Source organism: Schistocerca americana, chromosome 5 (genome assembly GCF_021461395.2).
Source record: "Schistocerca americana isolate TAMUIC-IGC-003095 chromosome 5, iqSchAmer2.1, whole genome shotgun sequence".
In the NCBI taxonomy this organism is placed as follows: Eukaryota; Metazoa; Arthropoda; class Insecta; order Orthoptera; family Acrididae; genus Schistocerca; species Schistocerca americana.
Window position 1 is genome coordinate 516,248,194 of NC_060123.1, and position 27,286 is coordinate 516,275,479.

The 27,286-nt window shown below is 45.8% G+C and overlaps 1 protein-coding gene across 1 annotated transcript in view; it reads left to right on the forward strand.

Moving 5' to 3' along the window:
* The window catches only part of LOC124616479 (retinal homeobox protein Rx-like), a 382,811-nt gene that overhangs the window by 124,446 nt on the left and 231,079 nt on the right, over positions 1-27,286 (forward strand). Inside the window, exon 2 of the mRNA XM_047144789.1 lies at positions 1,145-1,367. Within this exon, the coding sequence (XP_047000745.1) occupies positions 1,145-1,367 (223 nt within the window). The remainder of the gene's footprint in view (positions 1-1,144; positions 1,368-27,286) is intronic.

Genomic DNA, 27,286 nt, shown 5'->3' on the forward strand with positions numbered 1-27,286 from the left:
ACTGCCAATTTCCTTCCCCCACCTTCCCTAAACCTAACTTGTGCTCCGTCTCTAACGACCTCGATGTCGACGGAACGTCAAACACTAATCTCCTCCTCCTTGTGCCAAGGATGAGATTCGAACCCGGCGCTGCTGCTCACTAGGCAGATGTGCTAACCAGTACCTCTCCCTGGCTCAGTGGCTTTGCAAAACCGCATGGATTACCCTAGCAGCCGGCCGTTGTGGCCGAGCGGTGTTAAGCACTTCAGCCTGGAACCGCGCGACCGCTACGGTCGCAAGTTCGAATCCTGCCTCGGGCATGGATGTGTGCACTGTCCTTAGGTTAGTTAGGTTTAAGTAGTTCTGAGTTCTAGGGTACTGATGACCTCCGATGTTAAGTTCCATAGTGCTCAGAGCCATTTGAACTATTTTTTTGAATTACCCTAGCACTCTTCCTCCTTAATCCAAATTCCCATTCACACACATACACACACACACACACACACACACACACACACACACACACACAAACACACATACACAACAGATGACTGAGACTTGAATAGCTCTCTGGATCTATATACTTTCATTTGATTAAAGCATTTATGCCTGGATTTCACTCCGCAGCTCGTGGTCGTGCGGTAGCGTTCTCGCTTCCCGCGCCCGGGTTCCCGGGTTCGATTCCCGGCGGGGTCAGGGATTTTCTCTGCTTCGTGATGACTGGGTGTTGTGTGATGTCCTTAGGTTAGTTAGGTTTAAGTAGTTCTAAGTTCTAGGGGACTGATGACCTCAGATGTTGAGTCCCATAGTGCTCAGAGCCATTAGAACCATTTGGAACCTGGATTTCAGGCAGGATCTCCCGTTTCGTTCGGTACTGAGGTGCTCTTCCAATACAGCTAAACAGCCTGTGAAGTGCAGCTAGAGTTTAGGGGGAATTAGAACTGAGAACGAAGGCGTGCTATGGTAGTACGTGCAGTTGCGCAAATCCTCTGTGCCAGGGTGGTGTGGTGATTATCGCGTCTGGCTAGTGATCAGGAGAGCCACGTTCGAATCTCGGCCTTTTTTCTTCGCCTCAGTCTGCAAATATTCAATAATTTCCCGTCCGAAATGCAAAGTGGAAAAACAGTTGGTAAGTTCCTCGGGCTGCACTTGCCCCTTGTTCCAGTGGGCCCAGGTGAACAGCTGACCGCAGCCGCCCCCGCGTCACGTGCGTGCTTAGCCGTGCGCAGTTCCAGCTGCGTGAGTCAGGCGCGCACGCCACTTCCGGAGCCGGGCCGCCCGCAGAAGCGCACGCACTGCCGCCGTGTAAAGCGACCGCCTCGTTTCTATGTGGCAGCGGGCCCCAAGGTCAGCTTCACGCGCCGGGCGACCTCTCGCCCCCGGCCTCTGTACTGACGAAAATCCATGTTATCTCTTTGTACGTCTGAACTGCAGAATCACAGAAAAAAACGTTGTTTATAGTCAGATTAAAATGACTATAGTGACACTTCACGCGTTGCAGCTGGCTTCCTCCAATTAGACTTCTCAACGTCACACGCGAACCGTTCGCCGTTGCCAAACTGCCACGACAATTATTCAATTGGTTAGTTCATTCAAGTGGCTCTGAGCACTATGGGACTTAACAGCTGAGGTCATCAGTCCCCTAGAACTTAGAACTACTTAAACCTAACCAACCTAAGGACATCACACACATCCATGCCCGAGGCAGGACATGAACCTGCGACCGTAGCGGTCGCGCGGTTCCAGACTGTAGCACCTAGAACCGCTCGGTCACCCAGGCCGGCTGATTCAGCGTCACAAACACAGTTGTTATAATCACAGAGATCGATTTGCATTAGATAAGCTTCGCACGGCATTGTTAGAAGCCGAATTTCTGAATGCTGCAATACATCATTTTCGACTGGGTCAACATAGTTAAAAATGCAACCAATACAGTCACAGTTGTGGCATAGCAAAATACTGTATAAACATGACGTATAGAAGACTGTAGGTTCGAATCTCGTCAAATCTAATATTTTTTGTTTATAAATCTAATCAAAGGAAATGTTTTCTAAATAAAACTGCCTTTTCTTGCTGCAACTTAATTTATTTTTCCCAGACTCCTTTCCCCTTTTTCTTTCTCTAAGGCATAGTTACTGGGATCTATAACGATGTAGTTTTATAATTTTTGGATTATCAAACAGTTCACATCGCGATTTTTTATGTAAACAAGTAATTACTTACTGTTTGCTGTGATCTGCATTTTCTCTCATCTGATCTGGCGGTCGCAATACCTCTTTATTTCCGACACATAAGCATAAGCCTCGGAAACAGGTTGAGAATTACCCAGCAACAGTTCCTGCCGGGTTTGAAACCTGTTATTGCTCACAAAGAGTGTCAACTCCAGTTAGTTTACGGGCACTGTTCTTAAGCCGTGTTACGTGGTAGCGAGTGGCACACCGTTCGTCGTAGGAGTGTTCGCAGATCACGTTGATGCATTAAAACATCGTTTAGCCTCATTTATAGCAAGTTTATGGGCAAGTCGAAGCACGATAGGTCATTTACACAGTCGTGTCATGTCTCTATGTCGGCCTGTCTTACTGCAGGAACACCGCAGAACCGAATGGCACCTACACGTCACTTCAATGCCATTATTTACGTCAGCGATGGAAGCTCACATAACCGCCTCGTATTGGTTTTACACCACCTACAGCGCTCCAAAGCGACCCGGCTGCTATGTTAAGGATTAACATCTTGTCTGGTGAGTTCATTATGACTTACAATGAGTTTTTTGCTTATGTTTATCCTACACCTTTCTAGTATATATCCTCCTTCACATTCATCTTGTTCAACTGGGAAGAATCATGTTTTCATTGATTACTCTTTTTCCAACCATGTGTTCATCCCGTATGACACCGTGTAATTCTAATTGAGATACAATATTTGTCTCCACAGAACATTAACCGTATTCGACTTACACTGCAGTATCCACCGAATATAGGTTAAATCGAGAAAAGGATTTGTTGTGTATCAGTCCGCAGCGTTTTTCATTTGACGGAATTTCAGGAACCTTACCGCCGATTTACTGTGCACACTTCATTTTGTTTAGCCGATCAGCAGGAAGCGAACGCTCGGACAGTACTGTAGTCAACAATCAGTCTCAGACTTATTCGCCATGATGTTCTGGTTAAGGTATGGCTCTGAGCACTATGGGACTTAACTACTGCGGTCATCAGTCCCCTAGAACTTAGAACTACTTAAACCTAACTAACCTAAGGACATCACACACATTCATGCCCGAGGCAGGATTCGAACCTGCGACCGTAGCAGTCTCGCGGTTCCGGACTGCGCGCCTAGAACCGCTAGACCACCGCGGCCGGCTCTGGTTAAGGTATGATAGAGACGATTGCTGATGCTCTCCTACGACCTGTTGTAGGTTCTTAAGCGTGTACCTGAGACAACAGAATCACCGTAGTAACTGAATCAGTGGTTTTGAAAAGGGCATAAGTCTGCAAGCTCTAAACTTCGGAAAATTAAAAACAACTGTTTCGCGAAAAACATATCAGCATTAGAGATGTACATTATTTTCCTAGTTACTTGTTGTGAAAAGACATATTCTATTAAATCGTCTTATTGTTTTACAGTTTTGTTGAGCTACTAAAAAAATAATAATAAATGAACTGATGCCCTTTACAAAATGAAGGCAGAGAAAATATTTTAGAACAAACATAACACAGCTAAAAGCATTTTAATTTTACAAAGCTGAACACCAATACAGTTAATGGTACTGCCTAAGACGTATTTACAAAAAATAAATCCTTTATGTACAAAATTTATGTACAAAATTTGGCTTCACAAGGTTTGGCGTAATGCCTTTCAATCAGCTTCGTGTCCGTGTTTTGTTGTCTACCCTCATATATTCTCGTAGAAGGGTATATATGTCCTTCACTTTCTTCGAGTTAGTCGAACACTTCTCCAAGCACGCCTTTTCTGTAGGGTATGGTATATTTTCACATTTTGCCAGTTTAAAAGTTTTAATTCTTAGTCATAAGTTTCCGACACTCCTTTGTCGTGCTTGTTGCATTCAAACATGTCTTATGTGTTTTACGTAATATAAAATAATTTCATTAGATTCAACTTATTTATATTTTGAGGTTGTCAAGTTACTTGCAGTCAGGTCAAATAGCTCTTGCCTTCACAGTTTTATCTCTGTACTTTGTGCGTTCAAGTCCTTTAGTTTTGTACTTTTCTATGACAAATGTGTGTGTGAATTCCTAAGGGACCAAACTGCTGAGGTCATGGGTCGCTAGACTTACACCCTACTTGAACTAATGTAACGCTAAGGACAACACACACACCCATGCCCGAGGGCGGACTCGAACCTCCGGTGGGAGGGGCTGCACGATTAGTGATATGGTGCCTCTAACCGCGCGGCCACTCCGCGCAGCTTTTCTATGACATTTTGATTTTTTTATATCTCTTTTAAGGAATTATTTCCTCTTGAGAATAAGATTCAGATTTCTTCTTTTTAGAAGGATTAAATAGACTCTAACTAAAATAAAAATAACAACAATATTAATTTTCAAGAAATTATAAGACTGGCAAGAGCTTCACCGGTTGATCACATGACAGCGCTGGTGTAATTGTTTCGGATAGGGCATACGTTCTGAACTGATGCCCCTTTTTCTGAACATATGGACTTTTCAAACCATGGTAACTATGACAATACGCAATGGACTGGTGCCCTTTTCAATGAAAACTCGCAGATACGTAAGAAACGTGTTCAAATCCAAACCTCATTTTCTTAAAAAATGTGACTGATGCCCTTTCCAAAACCACTGATTCAGTTGCGAAATGTAGAGCTATTTTTATTTTGTTATAGACGAATATGGATTGAAAGGAAGCGAGAAAGTAAAACCAGTCCTGACACTTTGCATTTTTTCTGAAACGCTTCAAGTTAACTGCCGAAAGTGAGGGTGTAAGAAGGGAAAAGTAAATAACACAGATAGTGGTTTTGTCTTTTACAAATGTAACAATGCTGACACAGTTAAGCAAGGACGCTTGCATTACTAAAGAAGTGCCGGCCGTTGTGGCCGAGCGGTTCTAGACGCTGCAGTCTGGAACAGCGCGACCGCTACGGTAGCAGGTTCGAATCCTGCCTCGGGCATGGATGTGTGTGATGTCCTTAGGTTAGTTAGGTTTAAGTAGTTCTAAGTTCTAGGGGACTGATGACCTCAGATGTTGAGTCCCATAGTGTTCAGAGCCATTTGAACCATTTTTGTCGTAACGTATTAGTGCGAAGCTCAACGTGAAATGAAGAGGTAAATATTTACAGCATTACAGCAATGGCTTGTCTTTCACAGCCATACTCTAATGGTAACAAATGGAGGAAAAATTGAAAAATGGAAGTTTAATGACGAGAAAACTCTCCTGAAACGGTAATCGAAACTGCTTTTAATAATTTCCGCGAGTAGTACGTTACGTGCCGAGAGCATTGCGTGTATTTCGCAGTACGACTCTGCTGTCATTTTGGAAGCACTTATCGCTGTGCCAATAAAAGCGTTCTGGAACAGGCCGCGAGATTTCATCGGCTAATAACAGCACATACGCGGTTGCTGCTGCCGATAAACAGAAATATAAATCTCCCAGAGTCGTTACCGTATTTTAATAACAGCCATCATCGTATTTACTGTAAGACCAATCTCCTTCCGAAAAACACGTGAGCGTGCGTTTTTTTTCGTCCTTCGGCTTTTAGGTAACTTAAATTACAATATCGTGACAGGGCGCACGCGTGACGCATGAGCGTAATGCTGGCCGGTTGGAAAATAAAGCAAATATGTAGGAGAAAAGGGCAGATAACTTGTGACTGCTGTGCGGTACAATTTACTGTGTTTCTCTCTCTCCCTCTCTCTCTCTCTCTCTCTCTCTCTCTCTCACTGTGTTGTGTAGTGTTGTGGTGTGTGTGTGTTAGAGAAAGAGAGAGAGAGAATTTGTGTGTGTGTGTGTGTGTGTGTGTGTGTGTGTGTGTTTCCCGCGCTAATGGTCGCGTTTTACTAACTCGGCTGCTGCACGCACGCATCCGCCCGGCTTGGGGACACGCCAGAGTTAACGATTTATGCCGCCGTGTAATTAGCTAATTATGACTGTAGTTTAGGGCGAATTAGGAGCTCGTAGCGGGGAAACTATCGCGTAACACGCGCATTAGCTGCTGCGGCGGCGGCCGTGGTAGGGCCGAGATCTTAACGAGCGCTCGCCCCAAATCTGGATAGGGCGCAGCGCAGCTAGGCGCGCCCCGGTATCGGCCTGGGCTCATTTCGCTCGCCTAACGAGGCCATCGACTGCTCCTGTCACGCCACACACAGCCGCTCTGTGCGTACCGCAGGAAAGCCACTGCTACTTCCGCCTCACTCTAAAAACAAAGACTCATACGCTGACGGAAGTTGCAACTGTTACACCATGAACACCTTCAGCGAATTCTGCCAAACAGATACTGCTAAGCATGGACTTTACCAGGGCGATTAACGGTTATGTTGGTGAGCCCAATCCAGATCAGTTTGATGGTGTTCCCATCAAGGCATATTTGCCAAACTATTTTTGACTTGAGAATATCTGCTCTGAACCTTGATCATTGCCTTCTCGCAATGCCCCTTTCAGGTTCTTAAAATTTCGTTCTGATGAAGATATCCTTCGAGGTGTAGAAACCTAGGTCAGTGCACCAAACAGTTGCTTGCAACCGGCTGGATGTGGGATTCCAATGTTGAAACTTATATACAGGGGGATGGGCAAATATAATGTGAGCACTTGAACTTACTTGGGAATGGTTTATTAATAAAGGGTTGGACCCCCCCCCCCCCCCCCTTTTGCCCGTAATGCAGCTGCGATTCTTCTTGGAATACAGGCATATAATAATTGTATAGTCTTTAGTGGAATGCTATGCCACTCTTCGATCAGAACCTCTTCTAACCCCTGTAGTGACGAGGGAGGTGGAAATCCGCTCCGGAGTCTGCGCACCGATATCGCCAACAGGGGTGCGATAATCTTCAAGTCCGGGGATTGTGCTGGCCAGGGAAGATGCTGCAGTTTAGTTGCGTGCATCATATCACGATTGTACTGTCCTGACTGTGTGAATGGGTGCAATATCGTCCTGAAATATGGCATCATTGTTGGGGAACAACATTTGAATCATACGGTGCACCTGATCACCTAAAATGTCCACATAATTGTGGGCTGTAACACGGGCTCTGAGAGTAATGATGGAACCAGCAGAATACCCTGATATGACTGCCCACACCGCCACACTTCCACCTCCACGCTTGACCACTGGAATCAAGCAATCAGGATTGTAGGCTTCTTTTGGCGTTCCCCAGACGTAAACCCGGCCCGATGTTGGAAATAACGAACACGTTGACTCGTCGGGCTATATGACGTGTTTCCACTGATCAGCCGTCCAGGATTTATGCTCGTGACACTATTTTTTACGCTTCTTTGCTTTGGTTGTCATCACTAACGGTTTCGGTATAGCAGCTCGTCCATGAATATTCGCGTTATGGAGTTCTCGGCAGACAGTGTCGATAGATAAGGGGTCTCGAAGATGGATATTGAGCTCTGCAGTCACTTTAGCTGCCATAGTTTTGTGTTGCTTTAACACAGCGTAGGACGATCTCCGTCATTTAGTTTTCATTTGCGCCCACGTTTCCACGATAATGTCTGTCCATGTTTTGTGTAGGCTGCCATGACTGTTCGAACAGTTGCTCTTGAAATATTCAGTAAGTTGGCTGTCTTGGTTACTGGTGCTCCAGCTAATCGGGCCACTTTGGAACTCTGTTAGGTCTTCCATCGCACGTCGACCTCGACCTCTGAATGCAAATACAAAGTGTGCACTACTCGTAAACAACCTGCACTGATGCCTAGTACAGTCCAGTGCGACACGTGCCTTACCTCCGTTGTTGACCGTCAAACACAACCATCCCAATACTATCACTGTTCACATTATTTTGCCTGGCTCCTGTACACTTGCTGAGAGACAGCCGTGTTTAAAACTATAGCCAATCCAGACAGTCACATCTACATTTTCATGAATACTCTGCAATTCACAATTAAGTGCCCGGCAGAGGGCTTGTTAGGCCACCTTCAAGCTATTTCTCTACTGTTCCAAACTCGAACAGCGGGCGGAAAAAACGAACATTTAAATCTTTGCGTGCGAGTTCGTATTTCTCTTATTTTATTAAGATGATCATTCCTCCGTATGAAGGTACGAGCCAACAAAATATTTTCACACTCTAAGGACAAAGTTGGTGACCGAACACTCTTAGTCTTATTTCTCGATGATACAAAACGAGATGTGCGTCTTTGAACTTTTTCATTATCTCCATCAACCTTATGTGATGCAGATCCCACACCGCACAGCAATACTCCAGAAGAGGCGGACAAGTGTAGTGTAAGCAGTCTCTCTGTTGCACTTTCTGTGTGTTCTGCCAATAAATCGCAGTCTTTGATTTGCTTTACCCATAACATTATCTATGTGATCGTTCCAATTTAAATTACTCGTAATTGCAATCCCTAAGTATTTAGTTGAATTTACAGCCTTAAGATTCGTCTGTTTTATCCTGTATCCGAAATTTTTCGGATTCCTTTTAGTACTCATGTGAGTGGCTTCACACTTTTCGTTACTTCGAGTCAACTGCCACTTTTCAAAAAATGGCTCTAAGCACTATGGGTCTTAACATCTGAGGTCATCGGTCCTCTAGACTTAGAACTACTTAAACCCAACTAACCCTAAGGACATCATATACATCCAAGCCCGAGGCAGGATTCGAACCTGCGACTGTAGCAGCAGCGCGGTTCTGGACTGAAGCGCCTAGAACCACTCGACCACAACGGCCGGCTATGGATGTGGAACACTCCGATTATGTTGAGTAAAGGTTTTTGGAAATAACTGCAAGCAGTCGACTTTTGTGATGCATCAGTTTTTACAGGGTTGGTGCATAAGTTCAAAGTGTTTTCCTTTAAGAATAATGAACACAACTGATACACATTACAGAGACTTTAGTCGCCAATGATATATTGTCTTCACTGGTTACAACTGTGTGTCAACGCTGGGGTAACTTTTCGACTCCGCGACTGTAGAAATCTGAGGGTGCAATATCAGGTGAATGAAGGTGAGTGCGGAGTGACTTCCCGACCGAACACCTGTGTAGTGTTTTTGTCAGACTGGAAAAATGCGGGCGTTGTTACCGTGGAGTAGCAACACTACACAGCCTTCATGGTCGTTGTTCTGGGATTGTGTCAGCAAGACGTCTCAGTTGTTGACAGTAAAAGTCAGCAATGATTGTTACAACTAGGGGAACCAATTCGTAATCCACCACACCGTCGATGTTGCTCCAGATGCGTAAGATTATCTTTTGCGAATGCGCAGATGTCTTTGAACGGTGAGTTGCTGCATTGTTTGGGCTCAACCACTCCTTCGTTCTTTCCCTTATGTTAGCATAAGGACACCATTTCTCGTCCCCAATAACGATACAGGATGTAAATGGTCGGTGTTGTTCCGATCCAATTGATGACGAGCGAGCAGAGATGCATACGAGGTGCGGCTAGAAAAAAACCGGACTGATGCTGGAAAAAACATTTATTTACAATTATTTACAATTTCATGTTATCTCCTTCAATGTACTCTCCTCCTCGGTCTCTACACCGCTCCATACGAATTTTCCACTGTTCATTGCAATACTGCAGATCATTTTCGGTAAGTCCATACATTACTTCCGTCGCTTTTTATTTTACTGCTTCAACAGCCTCAAATCTAGTTCCTTTCAAAGCTGACTTGACTTTAGGGAAAAGAAAAAAGTCACAGGGGGCCAAATCAGGTGAGTAGGGTGGATGATCTAAGATGGGAATGTTGTGTTTTGCCAAAAACGTCTTCACTGACAACGCACTGTGAGCTGGGGCATTGTCTTGGCGAAGGATCCATGACTTTTTTCTCCACAAATCGTTCCGTTTTCTCCGTACTCGCTCACGTAGGGTAGCCAGGACGCTAATGTAGTAATGCTGATTCACTGTTTGTCCCTCTGGTACCCAATCAATGTGCACAATCCCTTTGATGTCAAAAAAAACCAATCATCATTGCCTTGAATTTCGATTTTGACATTCGCGCTTTTTTTTGTCGTGGAGAACCAGGAGTTTTCCAATGCATCGATTGGCGTTTAGTTTCGGGATCGTAAGTAAAAAACCACGATTCATCGCAAGTAATAACATTTTGTAAGAAGGTGGGATCACTTTCAATGTTTTCCAGGATGTCAGAACAAATCATTCTTCGGCGTTCCTTCTGTTCAATTGTGAGACACTTTGGAACCATTTTTGAACACACTTTGATCATGTTGAAACTTTCATGAAGAATCTGCCTAACACTTTCCTTGTCAACTCCTGTTAACTCAGACACTGCTCTGATTGTTAAACGGCGATCTTGTCGAACAAGTTTACCGATTTTTTCAATGTTTGCATCAGTTTTTGCTGACAATGGTCTGTCAGTGCGAGTGTCATCACTGGTGTCTTCGCGGCCATCTTTAAATTGTTTAAACCACTCAAACACTTGTGTTCGCAATAAACAATCATCGCCGTACACTTGTTGTAACATTACAAACGTTTCACTTGCAGATTTTCCTAGTTTGAAACAAAATTTGATGTTAACACGCTGTTCTTTCTGTACAATCAACATTTTCCGACACACAGACAAAACGTCAACTACTTAAAACAGACGCCACGGGCAGACTGAGTGCAGGAGGCAGATGAAACTCGAGCAGTAGGCGGAGCGAGAGTCACGTGACAGGCCACGCGACTTTCAGCCTTACTGCATTCGTTTTATTGTTTCACCAGTACTAGTCCGGTTTTTTTCTAGCCACACCTCGTACATGGCCACCCGCTGATTTCTGTGTTTGTGGCTTAGAGTACGCGGCACCCATACAACCGATTTTTGAACCTACCCCGTGGCATTCAAACATCGCACGGTTTTGAACGATCACAGTTCATCACATTTGCCAGTTCTCAAGTACACTGCCGCGGATCATTGTGGATTAATGCGTTTAAATGATCTTCATCAAAACCGAAGGTCTTGCTGAAAGTGGAGAGTCACTAATCTCAAAACAATTGTCCTCGAGTCGAGAAAACCATTTTCTTGTCGTGCTCTGTCCAGTGCCATTACCACTACATACGGCGCAGATGTTTCCCGCTACGTCCCGGTGCTGTCATCCCTCTACGGAAATCGAACGCAGGAACATGTCGGGAATGTTCCATTTCTCTACCAGCCATTCCATTTTGTAGCGTCCGCAGCTCCACTCAGTACCTTCAGATGACGACAATATGTAGCCTCAAATAGCAACAGTGAACTATAAATAAAAAATAACAATCGATAAATAAACCTGTAGTAAATGGAATACCAACACACAAAACAAAAACGTTATGAGCATATGTACCAACGCAATATTGTAGTACTGTAACGGTCACGCCCCAGGTCAGGAAGTCAGTGGGCGTCGAGGCTGATCAGGTGAGCTGGTGACGTTACAGGTATCGGAGACTGGGCTTCGTGGGTTGCTGAGTGTTTCAGTCTTAGACCCGAAGATATCAGTGAAACAAATAGGGGTTTCTGTAATAACATTTCATTAACCTGACAGCTACAATGAATATTTTCTCCGGAGCGCAGGAAAAGGAATAGGCCGCTCGTCCGGGTGCCAGCAGCCTGGTAACTCCCGTTGCTTTCGGCGGGTCAGGCACTTCGCCTGACAGCGAGTTTTAACAAAAGATGGGGCCCCTCGACGCCCGCGCCAACGTGGTGACCAAACCAAAAGTTCTACTGTCACCTCCGTCAACATGTTGGTTTTCTAGTCAGTGGATCACAGTATGCTGGGCTGTGATGTTATCCGTGCGTCTGGGTAAGATCACGCATTAACACGGCCCATCAGGTCATAGATTGTGGACGAAACGCGAATGAGGGTAGGGATTTGAAGAGCAGAGGGGAAAAAAGTACCAAGGCTCGTGCCGAGGGGAAAAAACCTCTGCGACAGTGGGGTGGGTAGTAAGAGCAGTAGTGGCTTACTAGCTGCGGTAGTTCATGCAAGGTTGTGTTTGTTAGTGTTGGTATCGTGCATCATTAGCGTGGCAGGCGATGGCGATGTGTCCCGGTCTGCTGCAGCCGCTGCATTCCTGAAACAGTCAAGATCGTTATATATTAGTGAGAGTTCGTCCATAGATCATCTCGCTGTGTGGGGTTTGTGTATAGCTTGTCTGCATGTAGTGTACGATACGGCTTCCCTGCATGGTGCCGGTTTTTCGGCAGGTGTATTCCAACTGGGTATCCAGTAATGGTGGCTGATAAACAGGGGCTCACCTGTACCGTTGTGTTTGCGTGTACTTGGCCATAAACGTTAGGTACCTGCATGTATGTTTTTTGGTCTATTATTTTTCCATCTATGGTTGTGGTCGTAGTTCCCCAGATTCAGAATGAACGGGTTCTACGTATGTCTGGAGTTTCTGTATAGTCTTGTGGTGAGTTTGTGGATTACCTCCGTGAGAGTCTCAAGTCGGTATTCCGTTGAAGATCCACGATGCGTGTGCATCGTTGAGCATTGCTTATGATTTTGAGTACATTGTTTTGTATGATCTGCTGAATGCGCAGGCACGTGGGCGCAGCGCATCCCCAGACAGGGGCTGCGTACATCATCAGGGATCGAATAAGTGTCATGTACATTGACCTCGACACGCATCTCTTCAGTGTGCCTGTTGAGCATGGGGTAGAGCTGTTTGAGCCTCGCACTTGCTCTGTTGGTCATGGGCTGGATGTGGTCCCCCCCAGAGTAATTTCCGGTCCTGCCAGACACCAAGGTATTTGACTCTCTCACGGAAACGTACTGGGCGTGCATGTAGTGTTATTGGTCTGCAGCCACAGCGAGCTGGCGCGGTGCACGGTAAAGGGGGTCAGCAAGGGCAGCCCCCAGACTCGCCTCTGCCAATAGGATGGGCCTCAGCACTTTCGAAGATTGGCGTGCGCTTAGACCAGTGCCCACGCACCTTCCGTACGGCTGTTGTCGTGAATGCAGAAGCCCAGGACTCCTTCAGCACACAGAATGTACAGCCACGAAGGTGGTACAAGCCCGAGAGGAAGCATTCAAATACCCCCCCCCCCCCCCTAGCAAACAGAAGATGGCAGACTGCAGTTAAGTCGGTTTGGCCCTTCACCTGAGGATGACACGGCATTTTCTCGTCTCCTATCAGTCACGGCTGTGACCCGTCAGCAGTGGCAGTGTGGAACGATGAAGTTCAACCACAGCCGGCAGGCTGCAGTCTTGTAGCTGATGTCTTCAAACAGGCAGCAAGCAGACCATCACGGGTCGCCAGTGGAGTTAACCTGTAACTATCGAGATTTTACACCCCGTCAGGATCGGTGATGCGGACGGAATTACGACATGCTGAGGGGGAAATGTCTGAAGGGGGGTATTTAAGGCCAGACATCACGCCGCTGAAGCAGATTAGGCGGCCATTTACCCTAGTTTAACCAAAGGTGTCAGCAGTACTGTCTTCAAGGTGGCATCGTAATTACAGATGGTTTTCCCTGCCTCTGCATTTCTTATCAGTACCAGAACGCTTTGTATTGGAGGAGCACGGATGCTGCATGATATTTCTCCGTATTGTAGAGTCTGCAGAACAACGTTATGAATCCAGAACGAGATTTTCACTCTGCAGCGGAGTGTGCGCTGATGTGAAACTTCCTGGCAGATTAAAACTGTGTGCCCGACCGAGACTCGAACTCGGGACCTTTGCCTTTCGCGGGCAGGTGCTCTACCATCTGAGCTACCGAAGCACGACTCACGCCCGGCACTCACAGCTTTACTTCTGCCAGTATCTCGTCTCCTACCTTCCAAACTTTACAGAAGCTCTTCTGCGAACCTTGCAGAACTAGCACTCCTGAAAGAAAGGATACTGTGGAGACATGGCTTAGCCACAGCCTGGGGGATGTTTCCAGAATGAGATTTTCACTCTGCAGCGGAGTGTGCGCTGATATGAAACTTCCTGGCAGATTAAAATTGTGTGCCCGACCGAGACTCGAACTCGGGACCTTTACCTTTCGTGGGCAAGTGCTCTACCATCTCATCCTGGAAACATCCCCCAGGCCGTGGCTAAGCCATGTATGCGCAGTATCCTTTCTCTCAGGAGTGCTAGTTCTGCAAGGTTTCGCAGAAGAGCTTCTGTAAAGTTTGGAAGGTAGGAGACGAGATACTGGGAGAAGTAAAGCTGTGAGTACCGGGCGTGAGTCGTGCTTCGGTAGCTCAGATGGTAGAGCACCTGCCCGCGAAAGGCAAAGGTCCCGAGTTCGAGTCTCGGTCGGGCACACAGTTTTAATCTGTTCAACCTGTTAAGTTTCAACGTTATGAATGTTGGCATACTGCACCGTTTGTGCAACTTGCTATGGCTCTGCTCGTTGTGTAGTAAAGAGTTACGAACGTTGCCTGCTTTTGCAATACTGGCGCTCTTTGCATGTTGTGGATTACGATTGTGATACCGTCTGTGGCGAGTAATAGCATCGCACGTACATTAGCGTACCCGGGAAAACTGTCGCTATTGAGTCGCCTAGCTCACACTTTTAATGATTGTTTGTAGTAATGAGGAGGTCTTGTAGTTTTCTTACAATCCTTGGGTGTAATCCTTCTGCATATATCACTCTGGAAAACATAATTTATATTTTCCATTTATGTTAACTCCACAGGACTATACAAACCTTACGCCAGGCAACAACTCTCACGTGCGTTATAGAATGTAAGGATATGTTTAAAAATGGTTCAAATGGCTCTGAGCACTATGGGACTTAACATCTGAGGTCATCAGTCCCCTAGAACTTAGAACTACTTAAACCTAACTAACCTAAGGACACCACACACATCCATGTCCGAGGCAGGATTCGAACTAGCGACCATAGCAGCCGCGCGGTTCCGGACTGAAGCGCCTAGAACCGCTCGGCCACCACGGCCGGCCAGGATATGTTTACAAAAATGGCTCTGAGCACTATGGGACTTAACATCTGTGGTCATCAGTCCCCTAGAACTTAGAACTACTTAAACCTAACTAACCGAAGGACATCACACACATCCATGCCCGAGGCAGGATTCGAACCTGCGACCGTAGCAGTCATGCGGTTCCGGACTGAGCGCCTGAACCGCTAGACCACCGCGGCCGACGATATGTTTACATTCCTATGTTTCTTAGAGTGGAGGATGCATCAGTGTTAAACCCACGGATGGTAATAAATCTACACATCTGTGCTACAGTCATTAAAAGTGTGTATCATCTAATGATGAGTCGTTAGGTGACTCGAAACCGGTAGTAATATAATAAAAATTGAACCACTGCAAAAGGCGACTGTTCAGCTTTTATGCCTGTGGGTGGTATTGATGCGTGATATCACAATTTCATCATCATCGATGATTTCATTTCATTTCGTGTTACTAACAGTCAACACACTGCTCGCAGTGAAACAGCAATCTTGGCTGAGACCTTATAGGTCTAATGCAACTCTTTTCGCTATCACTGAATCGCATGCTTACTTTTCTTATACAAATAGTGTACGTTGTAATTTGCAGAAATCTTACTGACTATTTACTGTACCTAGATGTAGAGTTTTACTGACTGACTTTCACCCTTTTTCCCGATTATGTTTATAAAAAAATGGTTCAAATGGCTCTGAGCACTATGGGACTTAACTTCTGAGGTCAACAGTCCCCTAGAACTTAGAACTACTTAAACCTAACTAACTTAAGGACATCAAACACATCCGTGCCCGAGGCAGGATAAGAACCTGCGACCGTAGCCGTCGCGCGGTTCCAGACTGTAGCGCCCGGAACCGCTCGGCCACCTCGGCCGGCTATGTTTATATTCTCAGTTCGAATATAATGAATTTGCTTGAGACAGGGAAGTTGTTGTCCATGCATCAGCACGGCTTTAGAAAGCATCGCTCCTGCGAAATGCAACTCGCCCTTTTTTCACAAGATATCTTGCGAACCATGGATGAAGGGTATCAGACGGATGCCATATTCCTTGGCTTCCGGAAAGCGTTCGACTCGGTACCTCACTGCAGACTCCTAACTAAGGTACGAGCATATGGGATTGGTTCCCAAATATGTGAGTGGCTCGAAGACTTCTTAAGTAATAGAACCCAGTACGTTGTGAGGTGAGGGTATCATCTGGAGTGCTCCAGGGAAGTGTGGTAGGTCCGCTGTTGTTTTCTATCTACATAAATGATCTTTCGGATAGGATGGATAGCAATGTGCGGCTGTTTGCTGATGATGCTGTGGTGTACGTGTCGTCGTTGAGTGACTGTAGGAGGATACAAGATGACTTGGACAGGATTTGTGATTGGTGTAAAGAATGGCAGCTAACTCTAAATATAGATAAATGTAAATTAATGCAGATGAATAGGAAAAAGAATCCTGTAATGTTTGAATACTCCATTAGTAATGTAGCGCTTGACACAGTCACGTCGATTAAATATTTGGGCGTAAAATTGCAGAGCGATATGAAGTGGGACAAGCATGTAATGGCAGTTGTGGAAAAGGCGGATAGTCGTCTTCGGTTCATTGGTAGAATTTTGGGAAGATGTGGTTCATCTGCAAAGGAGACCGCTTATAAAACACGAATACGACCCATTCCTGAGTACTGCTCGAGCGTTTGGGATCCCTATCAGGTCGGATTGAGGGAGGACATAGAAGCGATTCAGAGGCGGGCTCCTAAATTTGTTACTGGTAGGTTTGATCATCATGCGAGTGTTACGGAAATGGTTCAGGGACTCGGGTGGGAGTCTCTGGAGGAAAGGAGGCGTCATTTTCGTGAATCGCTTCTGAGGAAATTTAGTGAACCAACATATGAGGCTGACTGCAGTACAATTTTACTGCCGCCAACTTACATTTCGCGGAAAGACCACAAAGATAAGATAAGAGAGATTAGGGCTCGTACAGAGGCAAATAGGCAGTCATTCTTCCCTCGTTCTGTTTGGGAGTCGAACAGGGAGAGAAGATGCTAGTTGTGGTACGAGGTATCCTCCGCCACGCACCGTATGGTGTATTGCGGAGTATGTATGTAGATGTAGATGTAGATGGGCACTAGTTTAAGATGTATTTTGAAAATTCAGTGACTGACGAGCTACAGATGAAACTATTGCGGTGAGATTTGCTGCTGTGTGCCGACGGCCCTTGTGTCGCGATGCCCTCGTATTGAGCCAGGTGGCCACTGTCGGGAAGGGCCCGCGACAACGCATCCCGCGGAGTGGAACAATGCGCCGCCGCGGCGAGCGGTAATAAGCGGGACCTGGCGTCTGCCCAGGGCCGCTAATTAGGGCTCGTAATTACCGCCGCGGACTGGTGGGCCCCCGCTCCCACGTCCAGCAGAGGCGCCCTGCTGATAGATCCTCTGCCGGGTCGATGGGGGCTCGCTCCCGCCTCGCTCCTTAGACCTGCTCAGAGGGGGCGCCGTTTCTGTGCAGATCTGGGCACTGACTGCTGGTAAACCGCACCGCAATGTACAGCCTCCGAGTTTGGTTTTCATGAGGATATTGTCGCTAGGTGCTGCTATTTTCAGAAGCGTTATTGCTGTTGCTGTTTTCTCTGGATGTCGCAATTTTCGCACACTTTATTGTTATTATTTGCTGTGGTCTTCAATCCGAAGGCTGATTTGGCGCAACTCGCCACGCTGGTCCTACCTGTTCCAGCCTCGACATCTCTGCAAAACTACCGTAAACTACTACATCCACCTCAACCTGCTTACTGTGAAAGTTTGTAAGTCTTATACACTGAGGTCGCTAAAGCCATGGGATGGCGATGTGCACATAGACAGACGGAGATGGTACCACATACACAAGATATAAAAGTACAGTACATTGACGTAGAGGTCACTCATACTCAGGTGGTCGGCCGCTGTGACCGAGCGGTTCTAGGCCCTTCAGTCCAGCATCCCGCTGCTGCTACGGTCGCAGGTTCGAATCCTGCCTCGGGCATGGATGTGTGTGATGTCCTTAGGTTATTTAGGTTTAAGCAGTTCTAAGTCTAGGGGACCTGAAATGTTAAGTCCCATAGTGCTTATAGCCATTTGAACTATACTCAGGTCAATCCTGTGGAAAGGTTCCCGACGTGATCATGGCCGCACGACGGGAAATAACAGACTTAAAACACGCAATGGTAGTTGGAGCCACCGCATGGGACGTTCCATTTCCCAAATTTTTAGGAAATTCAATATTCAGAGATCCATCGTGTCACGAGTTTGCCGAGAATACCAAAGTCAGGTATTGACTCTCACCACAGACAATGCAATGACCGACGGCTTTTACAGGGTGCGGCAGACAAACCTGCATTTTTTTAAATGAGAGTAAAATAAACACGGATGCAGATATCAAAATTTTATTCATACAATCTTATTCTACGTTAAAAAGCATTTAAGAAACATCAACACATTTTTTTCATTGTTTGAAAATAACATCAGCAAGATGGCGGCCCTCTCGATCACGGCATTCTCGCGGGCTATTTACGAAGCTGTCCATCACATCACGCATACCCTGAGAAATTTTCTCGATTTCCAGCCGGATTCTTGCTTTGAGGCCACCAACGTTATGAGGTCTTTCTTCGTACTCTTTGCACTTCAGGGAACCCCATAAGAGAAAATCACAAGCTGTAAGTTCGGGTGAACTGGGCGCAGGAGGCACGGGGGGGGGGGGGGGGGGGGGGGGGGGGGGGAGGCATTGCTCCATTCTTGGAAATCACCTGGTTAGGAAAAGCTTCATTGAGAACATTAATGATCACGCGGGCTGTGTGACATGTTGCTCCATCTTGTTGTAATAATGTTTCATCATTCACTGCATATTGATGAAGCTGAGGTAAAAAGAATGTCTTTAACATTGTTGAACAGCGCTCAGCATTCACGGTAACGGATTGCCCTCTTTCGCTCTCAAAAGAAATAAGGGCCTATTACTCCCGATGAGGACACTGCTCACCAAACTGTTACCTTGGTTGACTGCAGGGATTTTTCATAGAGTTGGTGAGGGTTCTTATCTCTCTCTCTAAAGTTCTGTTTGTTCACATATACACTGAGATGAAAATGTGCCTCGTCACTCATCCAGAGGTTGTGAAAAAGCTCCTCGTTTTCTTCAATCATTCGCAAAATATTTCCACAGAAATGCTGTCGGACCATATAGTTGTTATTATTCAAAGCGTTAACCACTTGGATTCTGTATGGATGGTAATGTAAGTCTAACCTCAAAATCCTTCGGACAGTCCGGTCAGAAATTCCAAGCGCAACACTCTACGCGCTGATCTCTGGCGGCTTCTTCCCACAGCAATTCTTACACGTTCCACATTCTCGAGAGTACGCACTGTCTTTGCTCTGCCACCTCTTTTACTTGTTTTTCACCGGCGTTATCAAAGTTCTCGACCCAAGTTTTTATTGATTTAATCGAAGACACCGGCCTATTACGATTGATTTGAAGATGCGCCCAGAAACGAAGCTGAGCGGCTACATAGCTACCGCTTTGGTAGAACGCTTTCACTGCAAACGGCCGTTGTTGCTTAGTCCACTGCTCCCTGGCTACTGAAATGCTTTTGTGCTGGGGAACGCAGTGGTGACCTTGGTTACTGTGGTGTCACTGCCAGACACCTCACTTGCTAGATGGTAGCCTTTAAATCGGCCGCGGTCCGCTAGTATACATCGGACCCGCGTGTCGCCACTACCAGTGATTGCAGACCGAGCACCGCCACACGGCAGGTCTAGAGACACTTCCTAGCACTCGCCCAGTTGTACAGCCGACTTTGCTAGCGATGGTTCACTGACAAATTACGCTCTCATTTGCCGAGACGATAGTTAGCATAGCCTTCAGCTACGTCATTTGCTACGACCTAGCAAGGCGCCATTATCAATTGCTATTTATCTTGTGATGCATGTACCGTCAGACCGATGTTCACCAATTATGGATTAAAGTTAAGTATTCCAACAGCTACGTACTTTATTTGCTAGACTCAAATCCTTTAACTGTTCCAGACCTCACGCCAGCCTGCGTGAGCTTAAACGCGTGCCTTTCGGCTTCACCTCCTAGTGGCTTGGCTGCCTTGCCACATCACAACAGTTACTCGCCCCCCCCCCCCTCCCCAAATACTTCCAACGCTTCCGCGCACTAATAATAAATGCAGGTTTGACTGCCGCACCCGGTACTTAACGACAGCGAGAAGCGGCGTTTGCGTAAAGCTATCAGTGCTAACAGACAAGTAACACTGCGTTAAAAACCCGTAAAAATCGATAAGTGACGTACGACTAACGTATCCGTTAGCACAGTGCAGCGAAATTTGGCGTTAATGGACTATAGCAGGAGCGACAGACGCGAGTGCCTTTGCTAATAGCGCGAAATCGCCTGCAGCGCCTCTTGTAGACTCGTGACCATATAGGCTGGACCGTAGACGACGGGACAACCATGGTTGGTCAGATGAGTCCCGATTTCAGTCGGTAAAAGTTGATGTTAGGGTTCAAGTGAGGCGTAGATTCCACAAAGCCATGGACCGAAGTCGTGAACTCGGCACTGTGGTAGCTCTGTAATGCTATGGGCTGTACTTAACGTGGCTTGTCGAAATGAACCGATCATTGACTGGAAGTGGTTATGTTCGGCTACTTGGAGACTATCTGCAGCCGTTCACGAGTAACATGTTCCCAAACGACGACGTAATTTTTATGGATGGCAGCAAAGAGCCGTGCCACCGGGCCGCAACCGTTTGTGGATGATTTCAAGAACATTCTGGACAGTTCGAGCGAATTATTTGGACACCAGACCACCCGACATGAACCCATTTGAACATTTATGGAATATACTCGAGAGGTCAGTTCGTGCACAAATTCCTGCACCGGTAACACCGTAAGGTGGCTGTAATTTAGCACCTTACAAGCACTCATCTTCACACTTTGCCGTGATTTACAACCGGAATTAGGTATCTTTTGATGGGTTGTACATCGTATATATGAATATTTAAAGTAGACTGACATTGTCACATACACCTTGTAAATAGTTGTTAATATTTATTGCATGAAAGGTGATAGACTGTCTTTATTATCAAAACGATGTAACGAATGATTGCGTATGCTAGCAGAGGTTGGAACGCCTGTGGAAATGAAACGGCAGGAGTAACTCAGGCCCTGCGTGGAAAAGCCCTCACACGAGTGTTGGTCTTCTTGACACAGGAAGTGTCCCAAGATGGACGGTGCCCGACCTGAGCGCTGAAGCACAGTACAGCGGCAGCCGGCCGGTTTGGTAGAAGGGCCAGAAGGATAACTGGGTAATACTTCGGAATCTCTGAAAATCTTGGAAGCCACAGAGGAACGAGGAAGCGTTACCTCGGAAATCACGCACGCTGGGATATTTCCAAGGCTTTTTACTCTGAGAAGCGTACCATTGTATGACTTCCTAATTAACGGGTATCAGTATTTCCTCGCAAACGTTCCACGCTGGACGACAAAAGTCTAAAATATGGTTGGTCGGCGTTCGGAAGAATCTGTAGATGTGTAGAATATTCCGTGGTTTCGAGAATATGATTCGCCTTCTGCGGTTACGAGGGAGGGAAGCCGAGCTTTGCTGGGAAGCCAGTGGTGGAGAGAATGAGGTCTTCCGCTTTGAGCGCCAGGTTCGACGGTCGCTCAGTATCAACTTTGTTGCTACAGACGGACTTCCTGTCTTTGATGTCAGGAGATTTTATAGTTATAGCAGTTAGGCACTGTACTGTTGCGAACTTATACGATTCTGGACTTCGCCTCCGGGTAGAGAGTCGTCGTTGAGTACGCAGGTTTGACGGTCGCTCAGTATCAACTTTGTTGCTACAGACGGACTTCCTGTCTTTCATGTCAGGAGATTTTATAGTTATAGCAGTTAGGCACTGTACTGTTGCGAACTTATACGATTCTGGACTTCGCCTCCGGGTAGAGAGTCGTCGTTGAGTACGCACTCCTTCTGCCTATACTCACGTTGAGACGTTATCTGAACTCCGCCCTTGTGGCTCGGAGTTCGCGTTTCTCGTCTGTAGAACACAGAGAGGAGAGGACAGTATTAGATTATACTAGTCAGAGGACCGTCTTCTCCCTTACTAGTGTCTGAATGAGGTTTTTTTTTTAATATATTGTAGCTGGAGTTCTTCCATCATCACAGACGTGAACGAGAACCATCGCTCCGACGCACCGGACGCAGTATGGTCATATTGCTAATTGTTTCGGCTTATTAGGGCTATAAAGCAAATCAGCTGTGATCACGTAAATTTTATTTCCACTGTGGTTGCACACCACTGTAGATCATCTTTGAAAGTAGTGTCTTCTAGTGTTTGGTACATAGATGATGTCAGTCATTTCGCGTTATTTACATTAGATCGCGTAGCCATAAAAAGGGGAAGAATTGGGCAATTGATCAATCATATTAGTTAAGAAATCCATTTGTACCTATTTATGTCCATTGGACAATGATATATAAACATTTGTAGTATATAAAGGGGTTTTAATCTACAGTAAACGTATAAGCAGAAACAGCATTTATCACTTGTAGTTACTAGTTACCTTAATCATTTATTTATGTTTATGTCGTAATTTATATGTTAAAGAGCAAGAAGGAGGGGATAATATAACCATTAATAGATCCTAAGATCTGCTTCAGGGGGTAGTCAGACAGGGCCAAATATTCATTTTCGCGTTCAGTATTTTCCGTTACGCACATTCATTTTACACCCGCCTGGAATAGAATCTTGGAACACTTCGGAATTATGGACAGCTATAGAGGCAGCATGGCTCAATACTTCTGCTGGGGACTTCCGACGACTTGTTGAATGTATGTCACGTGGACCTGCTGCACTACGCCGGGAAAGAAGACGTCCGACACGAAATTAGGAGGTATGTCACGACTTTCGTCTCCTCAGTATAAATGCTACTGAGCAGCGTCGTGCTATAAGCCGAACACGCGCAGTGCTCCTTGCTTTTACAAAATAATAGATAAATTATCCTTGTAGTGGGCCAATGTAGTGAAGGACAACGCCGACACAGCAAAGCTCAACTTGCTAGTATAAAGGTAAAGTACAGTCCCGCGTTCTGACCCTAGACGGACCAATCGGGCCCGACCGACCGCCGTGTCATCATCTGTCAATGGCGTCATAGGATGCGGTATGGAGGTGCGTGTGGTCAGTATACCGCTCTCCCGCTCGTTGTCGGCTATCTTGGAACCGCTACTAATCGGTCGGACAGCTGCTGAGTTGGTCACAGTAGGCTGAGTGGACCCCTGACTAGTTCTCACAGCAAGGAAAAGTCCCTCGGCAGTACCGGGAATCGAACTCAGTTAACTGTGCTGACCACTCAGCTACAGAGGTAGACAACTTGGTTCTGCACTCGATTATTTTATTTATTAATGAATAATATAAGCAGAAGAGTTGTAGGACATGTTTAGGATCTTCAAATAGAAGTCAAGTCTGCCTTTAACAGAATTTTATATGCTCTTAAGTTCCACAAAGGTCGATCAAAATTTCTCAAATAAACGAGACTGATTGAATTACGAACGTATGTTACAAGAAATGATGCAGACACTCTGAGCGGTACCGAATGAAAGGAAGACTGCATGGAGGATGACGAACCAAGACATCCTCATTTGGGCAGCTCGTTGGTACGACATTGTCGAAACCAGATAAAAATTCGAATTAAGTCACCAGTAGAAGTTGCGTACTAAAAACCAGAAAAGACAGCTGCTCAGATTACGGGTCGTGCTACTGTGGACAGTGAAAACGTGTATCTCCCCAAGACTAGTAAAGTGTGCCGAGAGCACCAAACGCCTCTCATCTCCCGTCACCTCTGAAACCCCATCGCCAAATCACCCCCGAATCCTTGGCCGTTTGTCAGCAAATCCCCACAAAAATCGTTCCTCCTGCCTACCTTCGAGTATTTAAAAATGCAATGTGGAGGGACGAATCCAAGGTATTGCCAATGCGACTGTAGAGAAATGCAACGAAATTAACGAAAAATCGGAGAATAGTCAGCAAACTTTCCACTTTTTGTGTACGAGACCCACATTTTACCATCAGTTGCCTGTAGCAGTGGTACTTTGACTTGTCGGCCAGCGCACGCCATGTGCTTAGCGGCACGACGCCGTCTCATTGGTACACTAATTTTTTTGAGCAAAACGGAACTGACCCTTCTACGCTAACCGACCGGCACCACAGTGGCCTTTGAACTTAATGAACAAAGGCAAAAATGCCGTGCTCAAGTTATCTCCACGGAGTGGCCGTGTTCACATAATGGCAGTTGCTCGACACGCCAGGGAGTCGCGCTTAACGTAATATTCACACACTGCCCTGTGCCAGAAAAGGAGACTCAAGAGCATAACAGAGCCCACCTGCTTCCGTAGGACGGCACGAGCCTTCCTCTCCGACCGCGCTTTTCCAGTGCCCATTAATATGACTGCAAAATAGTGCCCGAAAAATCTCGTCGTTACCCCTAAAAGCGTGATGATGTGGACTAGAAGTAATGGTCAGATATTTCACGCGATCACTGTAGGCAGACATGTATGTGCTAGGCATGTGTTGCAAATGTTGTTTCCATTACCTTTGCATCTTTTGTAACCGTGTCTTTTACGTGGAAGGTATCACAGGTGCAGGTCCATTCATAGTACTCCCCCTGGCGGCAGTGAGGAGTGCTACAAATAATTAATAATCCTCTTAGCTTTTAACAACAAGTTCTCAAAATTTTAACGGATGCATATTATACTTTTTATTTATCACGAGAACTGTTCTCGTAGAATATATACCACTCGTAATCACTATGACTTTGAATGATAACAGCATACTGCAGAAGTAAAGTAAAATCCGTACAACTTAACAGCATTCTCTCGCACTGTGTGCATCTTTCTCCATTCAGGTTCACCCTCCTACTGCCTAGCCCCTCCGTATCAGACCGTCCTGGAGTCTCTATTCTTGAATTGTAGCCAATTAGAGACCAGAAAAGACAACGCTTCCTCTTAACAGCGTGTTCTGAGCATCCAATGAGAAACGTGAAACGTATTTCTCAGACTCTTTGTGTTTTCGACCATACACCTGCAGCTAGATCACGACACAATAGGCGTCGACCAGACATTTATACCATGCTGCACAACATACACTGTATTAAACGGCTGGAGTAATTGCCTCCCAATAAACGAAAATCAAGTTTCAGATTTGACATATATTCCAGCGCCATGAAGGGTCGACTTTCGTCATTCAGTCATACAGCACAAGCGAGTATGAATCAACCTTAATTAGTGTAAGTCTACAATGGACTAAAGATACGAGCGTTGAGCTGACAACCAATTGTATTTTACAACGATACTGGCTCCATTTCTTACCAATCAGTTATGTTATGGCGTCGATTACTCCAAACAAACGTCTGGTCCTTTGGCCGGTTCGTCACGTAATGAACGAGCCTCAGACGCTGTCAATGTACTCTCGCTCTTGTGCAAGGTGACCTTGTCCAGGACATGCCCGCCTCAGTTTTGTGCTGGTCGTTGAAATTTCGATAGTGGTGGACGCTGATTCACAGGGAATATGCTCGTGTGGATCGTTCGAGCGCACATCATGGTGAGGGCCGGTTAATTCGTCAGCTCCTTCGTCTCGGCGGTAGGGTAGTTTTCGGCGCCGAATGCGATGTAGCTTTAGCATTTTAATACTTTGGTCCGTATCATATAGCAGTTACGAGTTTTATTCCTGTAGTACAGCTGATAAATTATGTGTATATTCATAACCCTCTAGCCTCTAGTAGGGCGTCGGCGTAGTTTCCTATTCGTCCCCGCCACAGCATCTCGTCGTCTGCTGACTCCACTTCCACTCTACATTGAACTGGTCAAAACAGCGTTTGCTCTCGCCATCTAATCTTCAGCACTCTTGCCATATTTCATAAGTGTCTATTCTCTTCTTATCTGCGCTGTCTCTCTGTCACTTCTCACTTCCTTATAGCGCCACGCCTCAGAAAAGTACTCCAGAAAGTACTTCCTAACACTGAAATTTTTATTAGATGAATGTAGAGAAATTTGAAAAAGCTATTTCACATGACCTTTGAAACTTTATCCTCCTCTACCACTTCTTCTTTTGTTTCTTCAAGTGCCAATCCTTTACTAATTATTGCGGCTCAATATGGCAATTTCATTTTACGCATAATTATTCCGAAAAGATCAGTGTGTGGAAACTGAAACCAAACGAGCCAAGTGACTTATTTTCAATTAAGACAAGGGACTTTTCTTTCCTGTCCAGCAAATAGATTGCTCTTTTTTCACGTGCAATGCTCTTGGCTATTCCCTTTCTGAAACTGCCTGCCTTTCTAGGACGCATCGACGCACGGGTGAGCCACTGACGTTCACAAAAATTTCCTCCACTCCGTCAGCAGTACTTTGTCGGTCGTTCGGGCAACGAAGGACGCCAAGTGACTGGAAAACTGTTTTCAAAAAAACTCTTCAGGAAGATTTAGATTAAGTTAACCAATAACGGAGGCGTCAGTGTGTTATTAAGTTATGGATCATGTGTTATGCTCGCCTACTATAACCTTTTTTGGAGAAAGAGTATGTCTCTGAAAAATGAGACCTTGTGGAATTGAGCGCGCTCTGTTTGTTCATGGCTTCCAGAGCGCTGTAGATCACGAAGCTGATGTTGTTACCGCGTTCGTTGGCTTCTGGGATGCGACGAATGCAGTTGCACTAAGTCGCTTAGTGAACAAATGGTTCAAATGGCTCTGAGCACTATGGGACTCAACTGCTGAGGTCATTAGTCACCTAGAACTTAGAACTAGTTAAACCTAACTAACCTAAGGACATCACAAACATCCATGCCCGAGGCAGGATTCGAACCTGCGACCGTAGCGGTCTTGCGGTTCCAGACTGCAGCGCCTTTAACCGCACGACCACTTCGGCCGGCCGCTTAGTGAACAGAATACGCGCTTACAGAGTATCGGACCAGCTTTGAGCTGAATTCAGGACTCGCTACTGTTCAGTTAAACTAAGTGGCTATAAATCACTATAGGCAGGAAGGACTGTAAAATATCTGGCGGTGACCGATCGAAGTGACGTAAATTTAAACGGCCACATGAAGCTGGTTGTAGGATAAGCTACTGTGAGGCTTCGATTCATTGGAAGAGCTATAAAGAAATTAAATCCATCGTCCAACGAAGTAGTTCACAAAACACTCAAAAACGATTCAAATGCCTCTGAGCACTACGGGACTTAACATCTGAGGTCATCAGTCCCCTGGAACTTAGAACTACTTAAACCTAACTAACCTAAGGACATCAC